General features: G+C 49.6%; 1 protein-coding gene across 3 annotated transcripts; it reads right to left on the bottom strand.

The window, feature by feature from the left end:
• Positions 1–430: 430 nt before the first annotated feature.
• SLC2A10 (solute carrier family 2 member 10) lies at positions 431–14448 on the bottom strand. 3 transcript variants are annotated; one of them, XM_074317496.2, is made up of 5 exons: positions 14300–14448; positions 8559–9839; positions 7725–7847; positions 5144–5279; positions 431–3039 (listed from the first exon to the last, which is right to left on the bottom strand). In XM_074317496.2, exons 1-5 carry the CDS (start codon positions 14301–14303, stop codon positions 2967–2969), a joined length of 1617 nt encoding a protein of 538 aa, XP_074173597.2. In that variant the 5' UTR covers positions 14304–14448; the 3' UTR covers positions 431–2966. The 3 variants fall into 3 exon arrangements, with proteins under 3 accessions (XP_074173597.2, XP_088645209.1, XP_074173598.2); XM_088789083.1 differs by lacking the exon at positions 14300–14448 and having other exon boundaries at positions 8559–10016; XM_074317497.2 differs by lacking the exons at positions 5144–5279; positions 14300–14448 and having other exon boundaries at positions 8559–10019.
• Between the last annotated feature and the right edge of the window lie 4083 nt (positions 14449–18531).

Here is an 18531-nt window from a genome sequence, read left to right on the forward strand (position 1 = left end):
TATGACCCTGATCAAAAGAGGGGGGAATCTACCCTGAGACTAGACAAGCGTTCTCCTAGGAATTGAGAGAGGTTTGAAGAACTAAATCAATTTAGTTCTTAAAAATTATTTTATTTAATGAGGTGAATGGCAGCATGCCAAAATATTACACAAATGTCAGGATTATTATATAATTTAATATATATTTAGCTCTACCTATTAAAATTTTATTAAAACATTTGTTGACGTCTCTTGGGGTCCCGAGAGAAAGAACTGGATCCGAAGGGGCCACAAAGACAGATTTCAGCAGTGATGTGATGATAAGTGTTTAACAACTGCTCTCCAGGAAAAAAACAGTGTGTGTGTGTGTGTGTGTGTGTGTGTGTAAATGTTACTGCGATGAAGTGTGTGTTTGTTGCACAAAATTTACAAATTTACAAACAATAAACACTTTATTGAAGATACTCTTTACTACAAATTCCATGTAGCCAATGAATTCTCACAGAATGGGTTGGGGTTTTTTTGCCTAAATCTTGTATGCAAAACCAACTATTATCGCAATTGAGTCATGATAGGATGAAATTAGACTATGAATAAATTTTTGATAACAATACAACTCAGCAAGAAGTCACTCACAAGGGTAGTTCTGACATGAATGCTGGCTGAAATTTCTGTTTATGTTAATGAGTCAAAGGAAAGTGAAACAGTGAAGATGTATGTCAGACCTCCTTCATCAATGACATAAGCAGCTTGCTTGCTAAACTTGGTAACAGTGTTCAAAACAACAGGCTCTCAATTTTTTTGTGCCACTTACAATATATCAGCCGTAGAGACGACAGACATACTTTTAAGTTTAATTTGCATTATTGACATTTTATCCATCATGTTCTTTAGACTGGAAAATCAACAAGACAATAAATCAAGCCCTGATTTGTAACGTTCCCCAATCTCTGTGATGCAAATATACTCCCAAAGGCCACTTTCTAGCGACTGACCTGACATCCTTGAACATCCAATGGGGAGGAAAGGCTCACCTCTCCCGTGTCCCTCAAAAGATACAACAGATGTAAATAACCTCAAGAGCACAGATCATTGTAAAATGTGGCAAAATAAGCAAGTGATAACATTTTAGTATTTATCTTTGTTTTTAATATATTTAATTATAAGTTTAAGTCCCTTAATTTTTTTTAGAGTCTATGTTTAACAACCAGCTTGCAACAATCCTGAAAATTTAACAATCAGCTCTCACAAGCCAGTACAAGCCGGCTCCAACACACACCGGATATAAGGGACGCACAGATGTTCCCCTACGTACCATAGTTCAATTTATGATGTTTTGACTTTACGATGGTGTGAAAGCAATACGCATTCAGTCAGTAGAAATGTACTTTGCATTTTGATCTTTTCCGGGGCTGGTGATATGCAGCATGGTACTCTCGTGATGCTGAGCCGCCGCTCCCCATCAGCCACTCGATCCCAAGAGGAAAACCAATACTGTACAGTATATTCGTATTTTGGACAATTGTGCCCAACTGTAGGCTACTTACTGAAGGTGTTCTGAGCACGTTTCAGGTAGCCTAGGCTAAGTTGTGATGTTCACTTGGTGAGATGTATTAAATGCAGTTTTGACTTTACGATGGGTTTATTGGGACGTAACCCCATCATAAGTCTAGGAGCATCTGTATCTCCAAATGCAAGGAGAGGAGAAGTTGAGGGACCACAGTCCTTTGGGGGCTGCGTCAACACCCAGGTGCACAGACACGGGTGACAAAGCCTTGTCTGATGCCAGCACCCTGGACCCGCTCGAGCCCTTCACTCTCAGCATCCAGGAACTCCTTCTTGCCAGTCCTTTCCTTTAGTGACCTCTGGCCTGAGCTTACCTGCTCAGTCTCCATCTGTCTCAGCTGTTGGGGGGTGGTCCTTTACAATGTCCCCAAGGGAGGGGACTGGGTACTGAGGGTGAACATAACCTCCCCATGCCCCGACTAGCTGAGTGGGACCAGCTGCAGACCCTCCTGAAGAGAGACAGAGTTAACTATACCCCCAGGGACATAATCACCCCCATTCTGCAGATGCAGAAACTGAGGCTTGAGAGAGTTGTTTCTTACTCAAGGTCAACTCCTGCCAAGAGACAAAGGCAGCACTGACAGCCAGGTGTGTCAGCCTCCAAACCCAGCTCCTGGCGCTCGCTACATGCACCGGGATGGCTCTTGGATTGTAGTGTACACAGTTCTAGACTTCCATTCACCTTTCCCCTAATAAAACTTACATCTCTCTGACAGATGACTAATGACTTGAGAGCAGGGTTTGTGCTGAACATTTATTGTATTACCAGCATTTAGAATCCCAACTCACTGGTGTCAGAAGGGATTCTAAGAACAAAGTGGTGCAGGTCCCCCACGCACATATGAGGGAAACTGAGGCCCACAGTCATACAGCCATGACACCAGCAGAATCAAGATTAGAACTCAAGCCTCCTGTCAACCAGGCTGAGTTGCTGGTGCATGATAAATGTTCTGGGTAAGAGCACGAAACCTGAGAGCCGAAAAGCAGGCTTCCCCCTTGCTGAAAAGTCCCAGCCAGATGGACAAAGAGAGCAGAGAATATGGTATCTTCAGCTGGATTTATGGATGATACCAGGAGAGACTTCCTGCCAGGATTGGTACCCCACAGATTCTTTGAGAAAGTCTAGGGAGCAGTGGAAACTCCACATGAGATTCTCTAAGAACTGCAGAGATGTGCAGTCAATGGGGAAACTGAGGCAAGAAGGCAGATCCTTAGGAATCCTCTGAGCCTGAGACTCCAAATGAAGACGTTTAGGTTCTCAGACTTTCATCCCTTTCACCCCAGCACAAAAGACCTCCTCCGGGGCAGAGGCAAGTCTCAAAGGACCACCTGGAACTTGTGCTCTGGGGCCCAGGCAAGCAGGATGCTAGAGACCGTCTGCTAACGCCATGGTTCCAGAATCTTCCAGGCAGATGGACTCCTCAGGAGGACTCCTTGATGCGGCTGTACTGGACGCCAGAAGTGCTCTGCCTGTGGCCAAAGCCCAGGGTGAACCTGTCAAGCAGAGAGTGAGTGGAGTCAGAGGGTAGCAAGGCCTGGGGGCCTTCCCTGGGGAGAAAGGGAGTGAGGGGCCCAGCCCTTGAGACCCGCAACCCACCCGTCTCCCACTCCTACCTGACCTTTCCTGCTTCCTGCCTTCATATGCATTTCCATCTTCTAAATTACCCAAACGCTCATCTTGGTCAACCTGTGTCTGCCCTCACCTCCACGTGACCCTGAGGAGCCAGGTCCAGCCCGACACTCCCCTTGGCTGCAATCACATCCTGTCTTATTCCAAAGCTGGCTCCCACCGGCCTCTCTGCCTACTTTGCTCTTTGTCCAGAGGAGGGGTCTGGAATCTTCTCCCAAAAAAAGCCAGTCTAGCAGAGACCCAGGTGGCTCCTAGTATCTGTCCCCATTTTATGTGTAGTACTAGCACTCTTGATTTTCAGCTGAGCACATGGCGACCCAGATTACATGCCAGGTTTCTCAGCCGCCCCTGCATGGATGTGTAGCCAAGTCCTGGCCAAAAGGATGTGGGTGGAGGTGACTTGTATGTCTTAGGCTGTGTCCTTCTCTTTCCCTTTCCCCTGCAGAAATGTGGTAGTTCACTGTCATAGGACACACGGAAAAGGTAATATTGAAGAGATGGCAGAGCAACGAGACAGAGCCTGGGACCCTGGATGACCTCTCAGGACATGGCTGCTGCCCCAGTCCTGGACGCTGACATTTGGACTATTCCAGGCAGCCAAATCTATCCCCTAACTAATACAACTGGGTCACTGAGGGGCCTGCAGAAGGCATCACCCAGCAAACTGGGAATGTTTAGCTGGCAGAGGACACTCTGGGGTAGGGTGAACCAGGTAAGAGGATTTTACACTGCACTAGTACTGCATCCCCTCAAGAGCCAGGTTGGGGTAAGCCTTGGCAGGCAGCTGCAGGGAAGCAATTGCCAATTCCGTATTAGAATGGTTTATTTTTTCAATCTTTTAGGGCCTCGCAGGAATAGAATGGGCTGTCAGTGGCTGGTGACTTCCTTTTGCTACAAGAAATAACCAGGGGCATTTGCCAAGGACGCTTATGATTGTGGTGCTTTGTGGTGCTTTGGGGTCCTTTCTGATGTCCTCACTCTTCTCTTATTTGAACAGCCCAAGGTCCCATGGTGCTAAGATTCTGAACGCCTCTCTATGACCTAAAGACCTTATGTGATCTAGCGCCTACCCTCTTGGCTGATCTGACCTTTCACCCTTCCTTCCTCACTCACTTTGTTCCAGCCACACTGGCTTCCTTACTGTTCTTTGCATATTCCAGACACACTCCCGACCTCAGGGCCTTTGCACTTGCTGTTCCCTCTACCTGGAACGCTCCTCCCCCTCATCGCTCCATGGCTGCCTCCTTCTTACTAACTTAAATTGCACATCCTCAGAGAGGCAGTCCCTCTCTGACCACCCACTCTAATTTAGCCACAATCCCCTGCCCTTCTGTTCTCCTTTCCACCAACCAGGCTCTCTCAACGTATTTTGCTGTTTTATTTTCTTCCAGCTGCACATCATTAACTGAAATGCTCTTGTTGATGCATATGTTGGCTTGCTTATTTTCTGTGCCCCGCCCCAACTAGAATGGAAGCTCCATGAGGACAAGGGCCTTTTCCATCTTATTCTCAGCCATGTGTCCTACAGCCCAGAATACTGCCTGGCACGTAGTAGGGACTTCAATACCCACTGAATGAGTAGGTTAAGCCCACAGTTCTTTGTGTGCAATTTTAAAAGGCCACAGTTATAATGTTTTGTTTCTCCGAGCTTCCATGATTCTAAGTTTTAGGATTCTACAATTCTGGTGTTAGGATTCTACAATTCTAACTTCTCATGAGTCCACCATTACGATTTAAAATTTCCTGTGAGTGGGGCTTAAAGTCAAACGAAACTCTGCTGTGGGAAGACACAAAACAACTCGAGGAAAACAAGCTCCAATATGAAGACAGGATCAAATGCACAGCGTCCAGGCAGTAAGAGCGACAGGAAGAGAAGAAAAACGCTGTTTTGCAAGGGGAGGCTAAGCTCCTGCAGCCAAGTGCTCAGGGTTAGGTGGGACTCTTCCAGACACGCCCTGTCCCGCTTACCGTCTCCTCTGGAATTGCTGGTCTATCTCTGCCAACGACTGGCCCTTGGTCTCAGGGACAAATAAATAGATGAAGCCCAGGCCGAGGACAGCGGTCAGCCCATACAGCAGGAAGGTCCAGGCCAAGCCGATGGTGCCTGGGAATGGGAGGGTGGGAGTGTGGGCCAGGGCACAGCCACCTGGCTGCTTCCAGGGGGAGCATCAAAAAGTCAGTTCACCCAAAGCAGAATCTCCCGATGGTCGATTTGCAGAACGACCAACAACTGTCAGATAAGCAAGAACCTTAAAGAAGGACTAGGACTCATTGTCCCAGAGGCAGGCAAAGAGCTAGGGCTCAGATCCACAAGCGCTGACAAGGGCAGCTTGTCTTTATGGAAAAGCCCATTTACCCTCATCTAAAATGCTAACCAGTGTTGTGCGCGCAGAATCTGAAAATGTGAACAGAGAGGAAGTAACATTCACCTTGGCAGCAAAACAACTGCAGGATGCAGCCTTGGCAAAGCCCAGCCAGCTCCGAAAAAAAAACACAAAAAATACAAAACAAAAAAAATCCTCAGGTATTCCATGAACTGGTTTTTCAGTGACATAAGGATTCAGGGAACTGAGTTTCAGCCAACTTGGCCTGTGTCAGACTAGTTTGAGAGAGAAGACAAAAACCTCAGCCCCTCCCTCTTGCTGGAGACTCAGGTGGGGGTCAGGGTCTCAGGGCCAGTGACCAGGATCCCTAGGGATGACCTTGACTCCTTTGAAGTCAGTCAGCCAGAGAGAAAGAAAGAAGGCTGTGAAGGAAGAGACCAGAGGAAAAGCGCAAATGAGGTTTCAGATGTCATTCTCACCTCTAAATAGCCATGGCCACACCTCCTCCGAGCAGCCTCCCTTGACCAGCCTGACCTCACTTAATCCTTATACCAGCCAGGAGCGAGCTGGCCTGGGAGTCAGGAGGGTTGGGTTCTAGCCTGCTCATTACCTGACTGGACTCAGGAAGGACATATTTCCCCACCTATGAAACGAGGATGAGAAGGACAGAATACAATTCTAATAAACCCCGTCTATCCTTCCTTCGACTCTCACCCACTTGTTCAATCCACATAAAGAGAATGCTTGAATACTGAGGCAGCAGGGAGAAGCCTGGATTTCCCTAAAACTGGGGGTGGCAGACAGGTATGGTGGGAAGATTCTTCTACCAGTGTTTCCCCCCAGGGGTGGCTGCGCCTTTGAGGTAGAAACGCCTGGCTGCAGGAAGTAGGAAAAGAACTGAACCCTAAGAACTGTGCCTCGGGGCCCACAGTGAAGGAGCCCCACTCACCGTGGCCCAGATGACCAAGGTCTACCAGTCACCTTGGGCCATGTGCATCTCAGCATCTCAGAGACCCTTCCCCAGTGTTCTGCGCCTATATAATCCCCACCCCACCCCAGCCCGGCTCAGACTGAGTTTGAATGCTACGTAGAGGAGGTGATGTCATCTAAACTAGAGCTGGGAAACCCTTCCTGTTGGCGGGTGGGCATGAGCCGGTTTGAGCTGGCTTAGAACAAAAAGAAGAAGTTGCAGCTCCTGCACCACTGGTCTCAGACAGGTTTCCACCCGTGCTGGTGTGGGCCATCTCCTGTTCTGCACCCTGGAGAATTATACAGCGTGTTTGGGGGCTCTGGATGTGGTCGGACACTGCCATGGAACTTCTGCACAGTTTTATTTGAAGAGTAGTTCTGCAGCTACAAAAACTCTCCTGCTTTATTCCCAGCAACAGAGAAGAGACTGGATTTGGGGGTGGGGGCACACAGCCCCATAGTCAGATCTCTTGTCTGGAGTTTGTTCCCCTCCCCCCACCACACCAATCAGGACGAGGAAAAGTGAATACTTCAGTTCGTCTCCTTCGGCCTCTACCCCCAGTCGTCCATTAAGCCAACCCACTCACTGACACCCTGGAAGGAGGTAGAAGCCTCACAGATCACATCTTCTGTTGTCTTTGTCTCCCAACCTCTCCTCTCTCTTTTCCTGATAGCAGCACCCCAATTTTCTTTTGGGGGATGACTCCCCTCCAACTTGCGGTCCACATGTTTGGGTAAGGCTGTTTCCACCCCCTGGCTCCAGGGTGGGTATATGCCCCGCGCCTGGAGCCAGGGGATGGAGACAGCCCTTCAGCCACAGTGATTGGTTCAGGGATGGGCATGTGATCTTGCTGAGCCAATGAGCAGCAAGTCTCAGGACTTGGGTCACTCAGCCACTGCGAAAGAAAGCTCTCCTTGCACTGGGGTGCCAGGCTGAAGAGACCTGCTGGTGGCCATCTTTGCCACCACGAGGCGTCTGCCTGAGAAGGAAGCCCACAGTGGGGGAGGCAGAGTGGAGAGAGACGAAAGAGGGCTGACGATTTTGTTGAAGGCTCTGGATCAGCCTTGCGTGAGTCCAACCACCCTCCTCTTTTCAGGGATTGAAGACAAAGTAGTCCCTTTTGTTCATCAACTGGTTTGCATTGGGTTTTCTGTCACTTATACTCCAACAGATAAGGAAGCCCTGGCCCTGTCAGGAGGAAATTGTCCCTGGATCTAGAAGGAACTGGACCAAGATATTAGGGCAGCGGACTCACCGATGAGGTCGAGGAAGGAGAGGCTGATGAGGAGATTGGCGGCCCAGTTGAAGCTGTTGCAGAAGGCGAAGGCCCTCCCTCGGATCTCCACGGGGTAGATCTCGCTGAGAACAAGCCAGGTCACTAGGACAGGAGGACAGGGAGGGCTCCTAGGCTGCAGCCAGGACCCAGGGCCTGGCACCCACGGGCCAGCGGGCAGCCTCCCATCGGTGTAGTTCAAACCATGTCAGGCTCCTGACATCAAATCTCCCCAGACGCTTCCCCAACATGGCTGTGAGAAGCCCTTTCGAGGGATCAACAGTCTCAGTTTCCCCCCGGGGACAAGGGGTTCCGAGGACATGAGACTTTCAGTCCTGGGCAAACCAGGATGGTTGTCACCCCATTCCTTAAATTCAAGTACCATGTTTCCCTGAAAATAAGACCTAACAGGAAAATAAGCCCTAGCATGATTTTTTTTCAGGATGACATTCCCTGAACATAAGCCATAATGCGTCTTTTGGAGCAAAAATTAATATAAGACCCAGTCTTATTTTTGGGGAAACACGGTGAAGCCTTTTGAGTGAGCTTTCCGGGAGCTAATTTGGCTTTTATGAGGCCTGAAGTTTAAATGATTTGGGGGCCTTTTTAAGAAAAAAATAATTACAAAACATAAAATTGGGCCCCTGCCCTGGGAAGAAGGGCCTGCAAATAAGGAGGAGCCTGAAGTTTCAGCTTCACTGGCTTCACGGTGTAGCCACCGCTAGACTCCCTCCGACACCCTGACGGATACGGTCCACAAGCTTCCTGCTAGGAGAGGTAGAAGACTCAGAGTTACTGCAAGAAACTCTCACCTACCTGGTCCAAATCCAAAGGAGAAGGCACTCACAAAGACCATCATACAGACCAATGCTGTCCAGTGTAGCAGGGCATGCTCTGGGGCAGACGGGGGTGCAGAGGAGGCCGTGCTCCGGGCTGGCAGGGGAGGGGCTGTGGGATCCCCAGCTCCGGGACGAGGCTTGGTTTTCTTAGATGTTGACAAGACCGGCTCCCCTTGGTTCTCGCTAGTTGTTGACAATGGAGGTGGAGATAAGCCGACTGGCAGGCCAGAGTCTCCAGGGAAGCCAGACAGCTTGGTGGCATTGGGCATAGCCAGGCAACTTGGGCCTGAGTCCATGGGCACAGCAAAGCTGACAAGGCCTATACCACTGACCGACAGGGCCATGAGGGCACAGCCAGCGAGTAACAGGGCCCTACGGCCGGCTCGGTCCACTAGCCCCATGGCAGTCAGGGTAGCGGCCACCTTCACTGCGCCAAGCCCCACGGAGGCCAGCATAGCTGAGTCTCCCCCCCGGAAGCCGACCGAGTGGAAGATGGTGGACGCATAGCACAGCACATTGGGCTGCCCTGTTAGCTGTTGGAAAAGCACCAGCCCCAACCCCACTGTGGTCCGGCCTCGCATGTTATCCCGTGCCCTGAAGAGGTCCAGAAAGGAGTATCTTGGCTTCCCCAGGCCCGACTTGGTGGCCTCCCCTCCCTGGAGGGGGATGAGGTCCTTGTTGGCTGCAGTCTCATCGGCACCAGCAGGAAGACCGAGGAGGCTGAGGGATTGCAGCAGAGCAGGTGCAGCGGCCCAGCCCAACATATGCCTCCATCCCCAGGGGGCACTGGCCAGTGCGTAGTTGAGTGCGTAGGAGAGCAGGATGCCTATGGTGATGCCAGCCTCGTAGAGGGACACCAGCACTCCCCGCTGCCGTGGCCCCACCAGCTCAGACACGTAGATACAGCAGGCCATGGATGACAGGGAGATGGCGAAGCCAGCCGCTGTGCGGCCCAGGACCAGCCAGGCCAGGGAACCGGCCAGGCCCAGGCTCAGGCTGCCCGCCAGCAGCACCACATTGCTCCCAAGGATGGCTTGTTTCCTGCCACAACGGTCAATGAGGAAGCCCCCTACAAGGGAGGCGAGGAGAGCCCCCAGGAGCAGGCTGCCCACCAGGAACTCCTGCTCCAAGCAGCTTAGCTCAAAGTCAAGCTGCAGTGGTAGCAGGGCACCTGAAATGACTGCCAGTTCATAACCAAAGGTCAAGCCACCCAGCAAAGACACAGAGGCACACAGGGGCAGGCGGGGTGGGGAATGGCCTGGAAAACAAAAGTGAGAGTAGTCGAGTTCAGAATGGTTCCTTGCCAGGGCACCTGTCCATCCAATCTCTTCTCCATCTGTCAACCCTTCCATCTACCCACCCAGCTACTGCATCCATCCACCTATTCATTTGTCCATCCATCCATCCATCCATCCATCCATCCATCCATCCATCCATCCAACCACTTCATCCATCCATCCATCCATCCATCCATCCATCCATCCATCCAACCACTTCATCCATCCATCCATCCATCCATCCATCCATCCATCCAATCATTCAAAAACGCATTTATCTGACATCTACGACACACCAGGCAGTAATCTGAGGGCTGGCAATTCAGTGGTGTTGTCAGGGACCTGACATTCTAGTAGAAAAAGGCAGATGAGAAACAAATAAATATATAACCTCAGGTGGTGATGGGTATCATTTAAAAAAAAAAAAGCAGGGAAATGGGATTGAAAGTGATGGAGGAGCTCTGTTTTAAATCGGGTGGTTAGCTAAGGCGTCTCTGAAGTGGGGAAATCTGAGCAGAGATCTGAATGAAGTGAGGGTCAAAGCCATGTAAAATCTGGGAGAAGAACATTCTAGACAGGAGGCATAGCAAGAACAAAAGCCCCGAAGCAAGTATGTTTGAACAATAACTATTAATACGAATAGCTACTTACTTGGCACTTACTAAGTGCCAGGTCCTGTTTTAAGAGCTTTCCATGTATTTGCTCATTTAATTCTGACACCAGCCCTGTAACATATGACATATTACTATTAGCATCATCCTCCAAAGTGCAGACCAGTTAAGAAACTTTCTCATGGTCACACAGCAATAAGTGGGAGAGCTGATGTAGCTACAGAGTGCAGGCTTTTCATCACTGTGCTAATCACTCTGGCTACCCAGGCCAGAGCGGCTGGAGCCCAGGAGTGACAGCGAGAGGAGAGGATGAGGTAGGAGAAGCAGACAGGGCCAGATCATGGGGAGCTTGGCAGGTCAGGAGGATAATGACGAATTTCATTGTCAGTGGGTGGAAGCCTTGGAAGGCTTGAGCCGGGGAGAGAGGTGATCTACGGTAGTCACCAGCATATGTGGATACGGGGCGTTTAAAATGTGGCAAATGTGACTGAGGAACTGCGTTTTAAATTGTATTTAATTTTCATTAATTTGAATGTAAAACTAGCCACAAGTGGCTAACGGCTACTGTATCAGCAGTGCAGTTTATACAGGTTACTCTTCATTTTTAATTCACGTACTTAAATATTTCTGAGTAATATTTCTGAGTAATATTTCTGGATTTCTAGAGTAATCCAGCAATATCTATCTCACCCCATGCCAAGCATGATGCTGACATCTAGGACCTTCGGCTGGCCCGTCAAACCACCAGGACCTGACAACAGCACTGCTTTGAACGCTTTAAGGACAGTAACGCATTTAATTCTCACCACAACTTCATAAGGTGGGCTTTTGTATGATTTATGAGTGAATGCGCTGATAATCAGAGCGGTGACGTGACTTACCTCAAGTCAAAAGTAGTCAGTAGCTGTGCCTAGATTCACAGCCAGGTGGTCTGGCTCCACAATCCAGACTCTTAACCACTCCATTAGAAAACCTTGGCATAACATGAGTTCTCTCTGTTCTCTCTTATTTCTGCCTCTCCCCATCTCTGTGAGGCAATTTTTGTGCAGGAGGAAGAGTTTTATGGGTGGAGAAATGCCCCCCTCTTTCTGCTCACCCTTCTCCCCATCATCCCCGCCCCTCAGAGAAACAACACCCCCCCACACACACACACACACACCATTCCCAGGCTGGCCTTGTCCTACCTGTTCCTGACCATCAATAAACACCCTGGGGAGATTATGCTGCCTGGGTTCTGCCCCATCTTCACCTCCCTTTGCTCCACTTCCCTCAGTTCCTAGACTTTACTGCCAGAAAGGAAGGTTCTTTCAGGCCATGTGAGGCAATCAAATGAAATGGTTGTTTACCTGCCTGGAGCTGTTGGAGGCCATCTTCCCCAAGAGGGATTCCTGACAGCACTGCCTGAGTCCCCAGGTCCATCTGTGCCTGAACTTTTCAGAGACGAATAAATTAACGCCCCCCCCGCCCCCTTTTTTTTTTTGGTTAAGCTAGTTTGAGGGAGGCCCTCACTAATTCCTCAACTTTCCAAGCCACATTTTTCACTTCCAACCAACTGTGCATTCTCCCTTCATTTGCTCACCCCATATCATGAGCTGGTTGATGTGGCCTCCTTGTTAAACTGGACAGGACAGGACAGGACGGAGACTTACTGTCTCTGTGTCTCCTGGGACCCAGATCTGCCCTGACACCCAACGGGGGGCTCAGTGAGGTTTTTCCTCAATGACTGAGTCTGGGACCAGGGAAGTATCACCAGGTGGCATTCCAAGGGCTGTGACAGGGGCATCTGAACCTAATCTAATGCTATGCAGCAGCCAGAGGGATCCTGTGAAAGCCTCAGTCAGACCACGTCGTTCTGCTCAGAGCCCTCCAAGGCTCCCTCTTCCCTTGGAAACAGCCAAAGTCCTTACAGTGACCTTCAAGGCCCTGTGGCTCTCCTCTCACTCGGCTCCTCACTCCAAGCACATCTCAGGTCAAGGCTTTTCACCAGCTGTCACCTCTGCTGGGGAAGCCTCCTCTTCCATGCCTTCCCTCCCTCCCTTAGGTCTTTGCTCAAACATCACCTTCCCTGACCCTCTACTTAAAATTGCAACCTCCCCATAGCATCCAGCCCTTCCCTGCTTATTTTCTCCATGGTACTTCTCGTCACCTGCAATAACCACATATTTGACATATTTATTGGTCTCCCCACCAGAATGTCAGCCCCAAAGGAATTGTTTGTTTGTTCAGCTGACTCCCTGATGCTGAGGAGAGTTCCTGGCACATAGTAGGCACTCAATAAGTACTTGTTGAATAAATGGGTGATCAGATGAATGAATGAACAAACTCTGAGGACGTAGAGAATCCAGGCAGAAAGGATCTTGGCTCTTGAGCACGTGGCAAGGTCCAGGGTCTGGAAGTGGCCATGAATAGGAATGGGAGCAAATCCTAGCCCCCAAATTAGACCCTGGAGCCAGAGCTGGAGTTGGTCACTAGTCGTGCCATCATCCTATGCCTGAGAGGCGGGGTGGTCCAGTGGTTAGAGATGCATCCTGGAGCCAGAGTGCTGGGATTCTATCCTAGCTTCTCCTAGCTTCTCACGCAGCTGTGTGACTTTGGGCAACTCACTTAACCATTCTGAGCCTCCCCATCTATAAATGGGGATGATAGTAATACCCGCCTCATATGCCTGCCTACCTTATAGCCACTGTTAGCTATTATGATTCTCCACAGAACAACCCAGTGAGTTTTTTAAAGGCAATTCAGCTTGTGCCCCACCCCAGCGTAAAATCTTTTTGTCATTTGAAATCAAATCCAAACTTCTCACTATGGCCTACAAAGTCCTGCAGAATCTAGCTCCTGCCTACCTCTCTGACCTCCCTTCCACTGCTCCCCCCTTGCCCACTGTGCTCACCCATACTGGCCTAGACCACACCAGCTCTCTCCTGCCTCAGGGCCTTTGCACTTGCTGTTCCTGCAACCTGGAAGCTCTTCTCCCAGATCTTAGCAAGCCCACTTCTTTTAAGTGACATCAGCCCCGATGCCTGCTATTCTGGGAGGCCCTCCTTGCCTACTGACCTAAAGAACCTGCCCCCCTCATCACTGTCACACCACCTCATTGTATGTGTTCCACCGCACCTTATCACTCTTTGAGATTATTTAATTCATTTACTTGTTTATCCAACTTCTCACCTAGACTGTCAGCTCCATGAGAGAAAAGACTATGTCTATTTTGTTCACACTGAGTCCCCAACCTGTAAACCAATGCCTGCCACACAGTAGGTGTATGAATGATAAAGTAACCCTTTGAGGCTTCAGAATCCAGAGAGAAACATAGAAACTTTGGCCCCTCTGTAGCAACAAAGAAATTCCCTACTCCCCCTACGATTCTGGGTTCTAATCCCCTCTGTCTCCCCTCTGTTGACCCATCTCTAGAGCAGAGGTGTTTTATGTTTTGTTCATGGCAGCATCCTGGGACCTGGCGAGCAGAGGTGTTCGGTGAATGTAATGTATTTGCTCCTTGTGAAGCCTCTATTTCTTCATCTGCAGAATAGGAACCATTTCACTTGCCTGAGGTTTGTTGTGAGGCTTAAAGCCGTCAAGAGAGGGCCTGGCCCGGAGTGAGCGCTCAATGTCAAGTAAGGAGCATATTCGGGCCACTTTTTTCTGGGCAGAAAGGAGCGTGGAAGGAAGTGCGCCTAAGTCCCTTCCCAGCCCCCAGCCAAGGCCTGGTTTCCCTGGCTCGCCACCCGGGTAGGCGGTGTCTGGTCCGGGTGTGAAGCAGGGGGCGGAAGGCGCGCGCATTGACGGGATCTCGGGGGCTCCCCAGCGGGTAGCGCCCGATGACAACTTACCCATGGCGAGCAGGACACCAAGGCATACAGCGGGAGCTGGGAGCCTGGGCGCGCATCCCCTGGCTCAGTCCTCGCCTCGGCCGCGGGACAAACTTTCCAGCCCGCCTCTCGCCTCTGTCCCTCCCTCCCGGTCTGCCCGCCCCGCAGCGCTGCTGCCACGTCCCTGGAGGCGGGACAGAGGGGCACCGGGACCGCCCCTGCCTGCCCCCCACCCCACACTCACTGTCCTCCCCAGGGTCCTGCCAATAGTCATCCCCTTTGTGGGGGAGGCCCACATGCCGTCCTCCCCACCGGAAGGAGACTCCCCAAATCACTGCAGTCCACACTAGTGTGGCCTCTCCAGAGTGTACACACGCACACACGCACACACACACACACACACACACACACACACACACACCCCTACACACACACACATACCTACACTGACCAGGACACACACAGACCTTCTTCAGCTGCTCAGACATTCTCCGTGGAGTCACCCTCCGTTCATCGGACACTTAGGTATGGACACCTCCCATGTGTCAGTGCCAGGCATTTGGGGTGGGCTGAAAGAACAAGGGAGACAGATTTGTTTGTTCTTGTGCAGTTTGCTTTCTACGGAGGGAAGAAGGAAGTTAAATAGCCAGAGAAATACCAGCTAGTGATAAAGGCCAGGCAGAGAGTGAAGCTAGGGTGGCCAGGTAGGCAGGCACAGGTGCTGCTTTAGCTGCAGTCTGGGAAGGCTGCTCCGAGGAGGTGATATAGGATTTGAGACCTCAGGTTCCAGGCAGAAAGAAGAGCAAAGGCGACAGCCCTGTGGTGAAAGAAGCTTGAGGAGTATAAAGAACAACAGAAATGAAACCAGTGTCTGGAACACAGGGGGTAACAGTGAGAGTGGAGGGAGATGGGGTCCGAAGGAGCCGTTGGCAAGAGCCAGATCACTTAAGAGCTTGGGAGGCCAGCGTCAGGAGTGCAGATTTTAGTCCGACTGACATAAGAAATAACTGGGAGTCTAGCAGGTTATATGGAGCAAGGGTGGAAACGGGGGCCTCTTGCAGGTGAGAGATGGAGTGATTTGGACTAAGGCGGTAGTAGAGGAGATGGAGGAAAGCAGGCAGATTGGAGTAGATTCTGTAAGGATTTACAGATTGGAAGAGGAGCCCCTCGGGCAGGGGAAAGAGCTTGAGTTCCCTTTTGACTGTCTGACGTTTAAGGGGCTCATCAGGCACCCATGTGGAAATAGGCGGGCCGGTCGATAGAAGAGTTATGAATTCTGGAAAGGAGACAGGCTGGGGACACCCCCACTCATTCTCACTCTCAGGCAAAAACATACATATAAGCTCAGCATGCTCGTGGTCACAGGTTTATCTCCCTGCGTGCCCATCCACAGACACATTAGTTCACATACGTCACGTACCCTCAACCAGCAGGAATCATGTTCCACAGACACAACCAAGCATATCGGCAAAGAAGACAGCATTGACGAGACCTTCTGAGCCAGGGGACCCTTGTTCAGTTCTGAAAATAATAATAGCTGAGGGAGTTTGAAAACGTGGCTCCAAAATTCTTTGTTCCCTTCCTTGAAATCTAAGTGATCTTGTGACTGCTTCAACCAGTAGGTTGCACAGAGTCATATTGTGTGACTTCTGAGGGTGGGTCACAGGGACACTGGTACCTGGAGCCCCAAGCCTCTAGGAAGTCCGACTCCCCTGAGGCCACCATGCTGTGAGAAAACTCAAAGCATAGAGATAGGCCAGGCACGGATGCTCCAGTGGGCAGAGTTGTGAGTCATCCCAGCCCTGGCTCCAGGATGAGCCTTCGGATTCCAGCTCCCAGGGTCAAATGTTTCCAGCTGAGGCCCCTGACCTTGAGGAGCAGAGACACCCATCCCTACTGTTCCCAGTCTGGATTCCTGAGCCACACATTCACATTCCATGAGCATAATTAAATGGTTGTTTTAAGGTGCAAAGTGTTGGAGTAAATTGTTATGCAACAACAACAACTGGAACAATAGCTTCAACTATTGAGTGATAATTATATAGTTTGATTTAAGCATTTTACAAGTATTAGCTGTTAACCCTCACAACTACCTAATGAGATAGGGACTATTACAATCCATGCCCATTTTATGAATGAGGAAATGGAGGCAAAGGGAGGTGAAGTAACTCTTTTTTTTTTAATTTTTATTGGGGAATATTGGGGAATAGTGTGTTTTTCAAGGACCCATCAGCTCCAAGTCAAGTTGTTGTTTTTCAGTCTAGCTGTGGAGGGCGCAGCTCGCTGGCCCATATGGGAATCGAACTGTCGACCCTGGTGTTATGAGCACTGCGCTCTAACCAACTGAGGCAACCACCCGCCCAAGGTGAAGTAACTTGATTGCGTAATAAACAAATAAATAAGATAAATAGAACTCAAAGACTCTAGTATATAGATGAGCCGGGAGTCAAGCCCATTTGTGGGTAAATTGGGCACTTATCCATCACGTTCTCCTGCCTTTCTGGCCTGGTGAGCAACCCTAGGAGGCCTCTTGGCCATTGCCACCTTCATCTATGAGTGTTTGGTATTGTCACCAGGAGACCTGGTACCGCAAGGCCTGGGCTGTCCCATTCCTGCGAGATAACCATTATATGATGGAAATGAGCATGAAGCCCCTAGATATTCTTTGATCTCTGTAGCTTGCATTAAGTCATGAGAATATTTGCATGCTTGCTGTCGGGTTCTATCTCTCCTAGAGAACAGAGGATCCCTCTTCATTTGTTGTCCCAAATGAGAAAGAAAAAGTTCTAATCAGGTGTTTTGGTACCATCCTCAAAAATGGCTTTCGTTGAGGGTGGGCACCATCTAGTGACTCGTTTCTAACAAATAGAATACAGCAAAAGTGATGATATCATTTTAGAGATTAGGTAACAAAAGATGATAATTTTCATCTTGCTCACCCTTTCCTAATCTCTCACTCATTCACTACAATGAAGCCACCTGCCAGGTTATGAGTTGCCCGATGGAGAGGCCCAGATAGCAAGAAGTGAGGGGGGCCTCCAGGCAATAGCCAGCAAGAACCTAAGGCCCTCAGATCCATAGCCCATGAGGAACAAAACCCTGCCATTAATCAAATAGTCATACAACACAGACAGTCTATGGCAATGCAAAAGAAGAGAGGTTCATAGGAACACCAGAGCTTATAAAAGTTGAATTTTCCCCCTTCTCAGAAGTTAAACAGGGCTTCCCTGAGGAAGTGACATTCCTGAGAATGGAAGGATGTCTAGATGCATCTAGGCAACAAAGGGAAGAAAGAACATGTGGGAAATAGCAGGTGCAAAGGCCCTGTGGCAAGGGGGAGCCTGGCAAGAATGAGAGACTGAAAGAAGGCAATTGTATTTGACGATCTGAGCAAAGGGGGAGTTTGGCAGGAGATGAGTCTGGAAAAGGGGCATAGAGGTCCCGTGCAGGACTTCGTAGGTCTTTATCCTAAGCACAGTGGGGAGCCATTGAAAGGTTTTAAACTAGGTTTCTTATCATAGAAGCCCGAACCAATCTGACCATAGCAAGCCTGGGACTTGTAAATATGTTTGCACAGTGGATTTTCCAAAGGTGGGGTTCAGACAGATTCGGTAACCATTAGAGATAGAAGGCTAGGTAGACAATCACAATTACGATAATAAAGCCACACAGTTGGGACACTGGACGTTATAAATAGAGTTGGTTCTGGGTGAGCTTTGAGAAGTCTGGGCTGATGAAAGGTGCTGGAAACCACATTTTGCCAACAGACAGGGTCTGATGTTTGAAAAGGTGACTGCCGCGTGTATGGACGAAAATGCAGAGCTGAGAGTTGGCGTCATAGCAACCCTAGGACCAAAAGATCATTTTTCAGTATTTCAAACAGGGTCCCGATGAAGGGAGAAGGAAAACAGACATATCAAAAATAAACATACCCACCAGGCACCCTCACGAGCAACATCTTACTTAATTTTAATAAACAATTGCCAAAGTAAAACTAATTATCTTCCTTCTGAAGATGATGACGCTGAAACTAAGAGAAATGATGCTCTTAGCCGCATCACACAGTGTGACAGGTACTTGTGCGACCTCTTCAGTGGCAAAACTGCAGGAAAGATCTGAGATTCTGGAAAAAGTTTTTCAGGAGAGGCACCGCAGTTTTCAGGAAAAAAGCCGAATAACTGGCAGGCCGGGCTCCAAGCGCCCTGCCGAAGGGCTTCGGTAAGAGCCGAAAGGTTGCAAGCGGAATTCACTTC

The sequence above is a fragment of the Rhinolophus sinicus genome, chromosome 13 (genome assembly GCF_057876585.1).
Source record: "Rhinolophus sinicus isolate RSI-liver-muscle chromosome 13, RSI-T2T, whole genome shotgun sequence".
Classification (NCBI taxonomy): domain Eukaryota; kingdom Metazoa; phylum Chordata; class Mammalia; order Chiroptera; family Rhinolophidae; genus Rhinolophus; species Rhinolophus sinicus.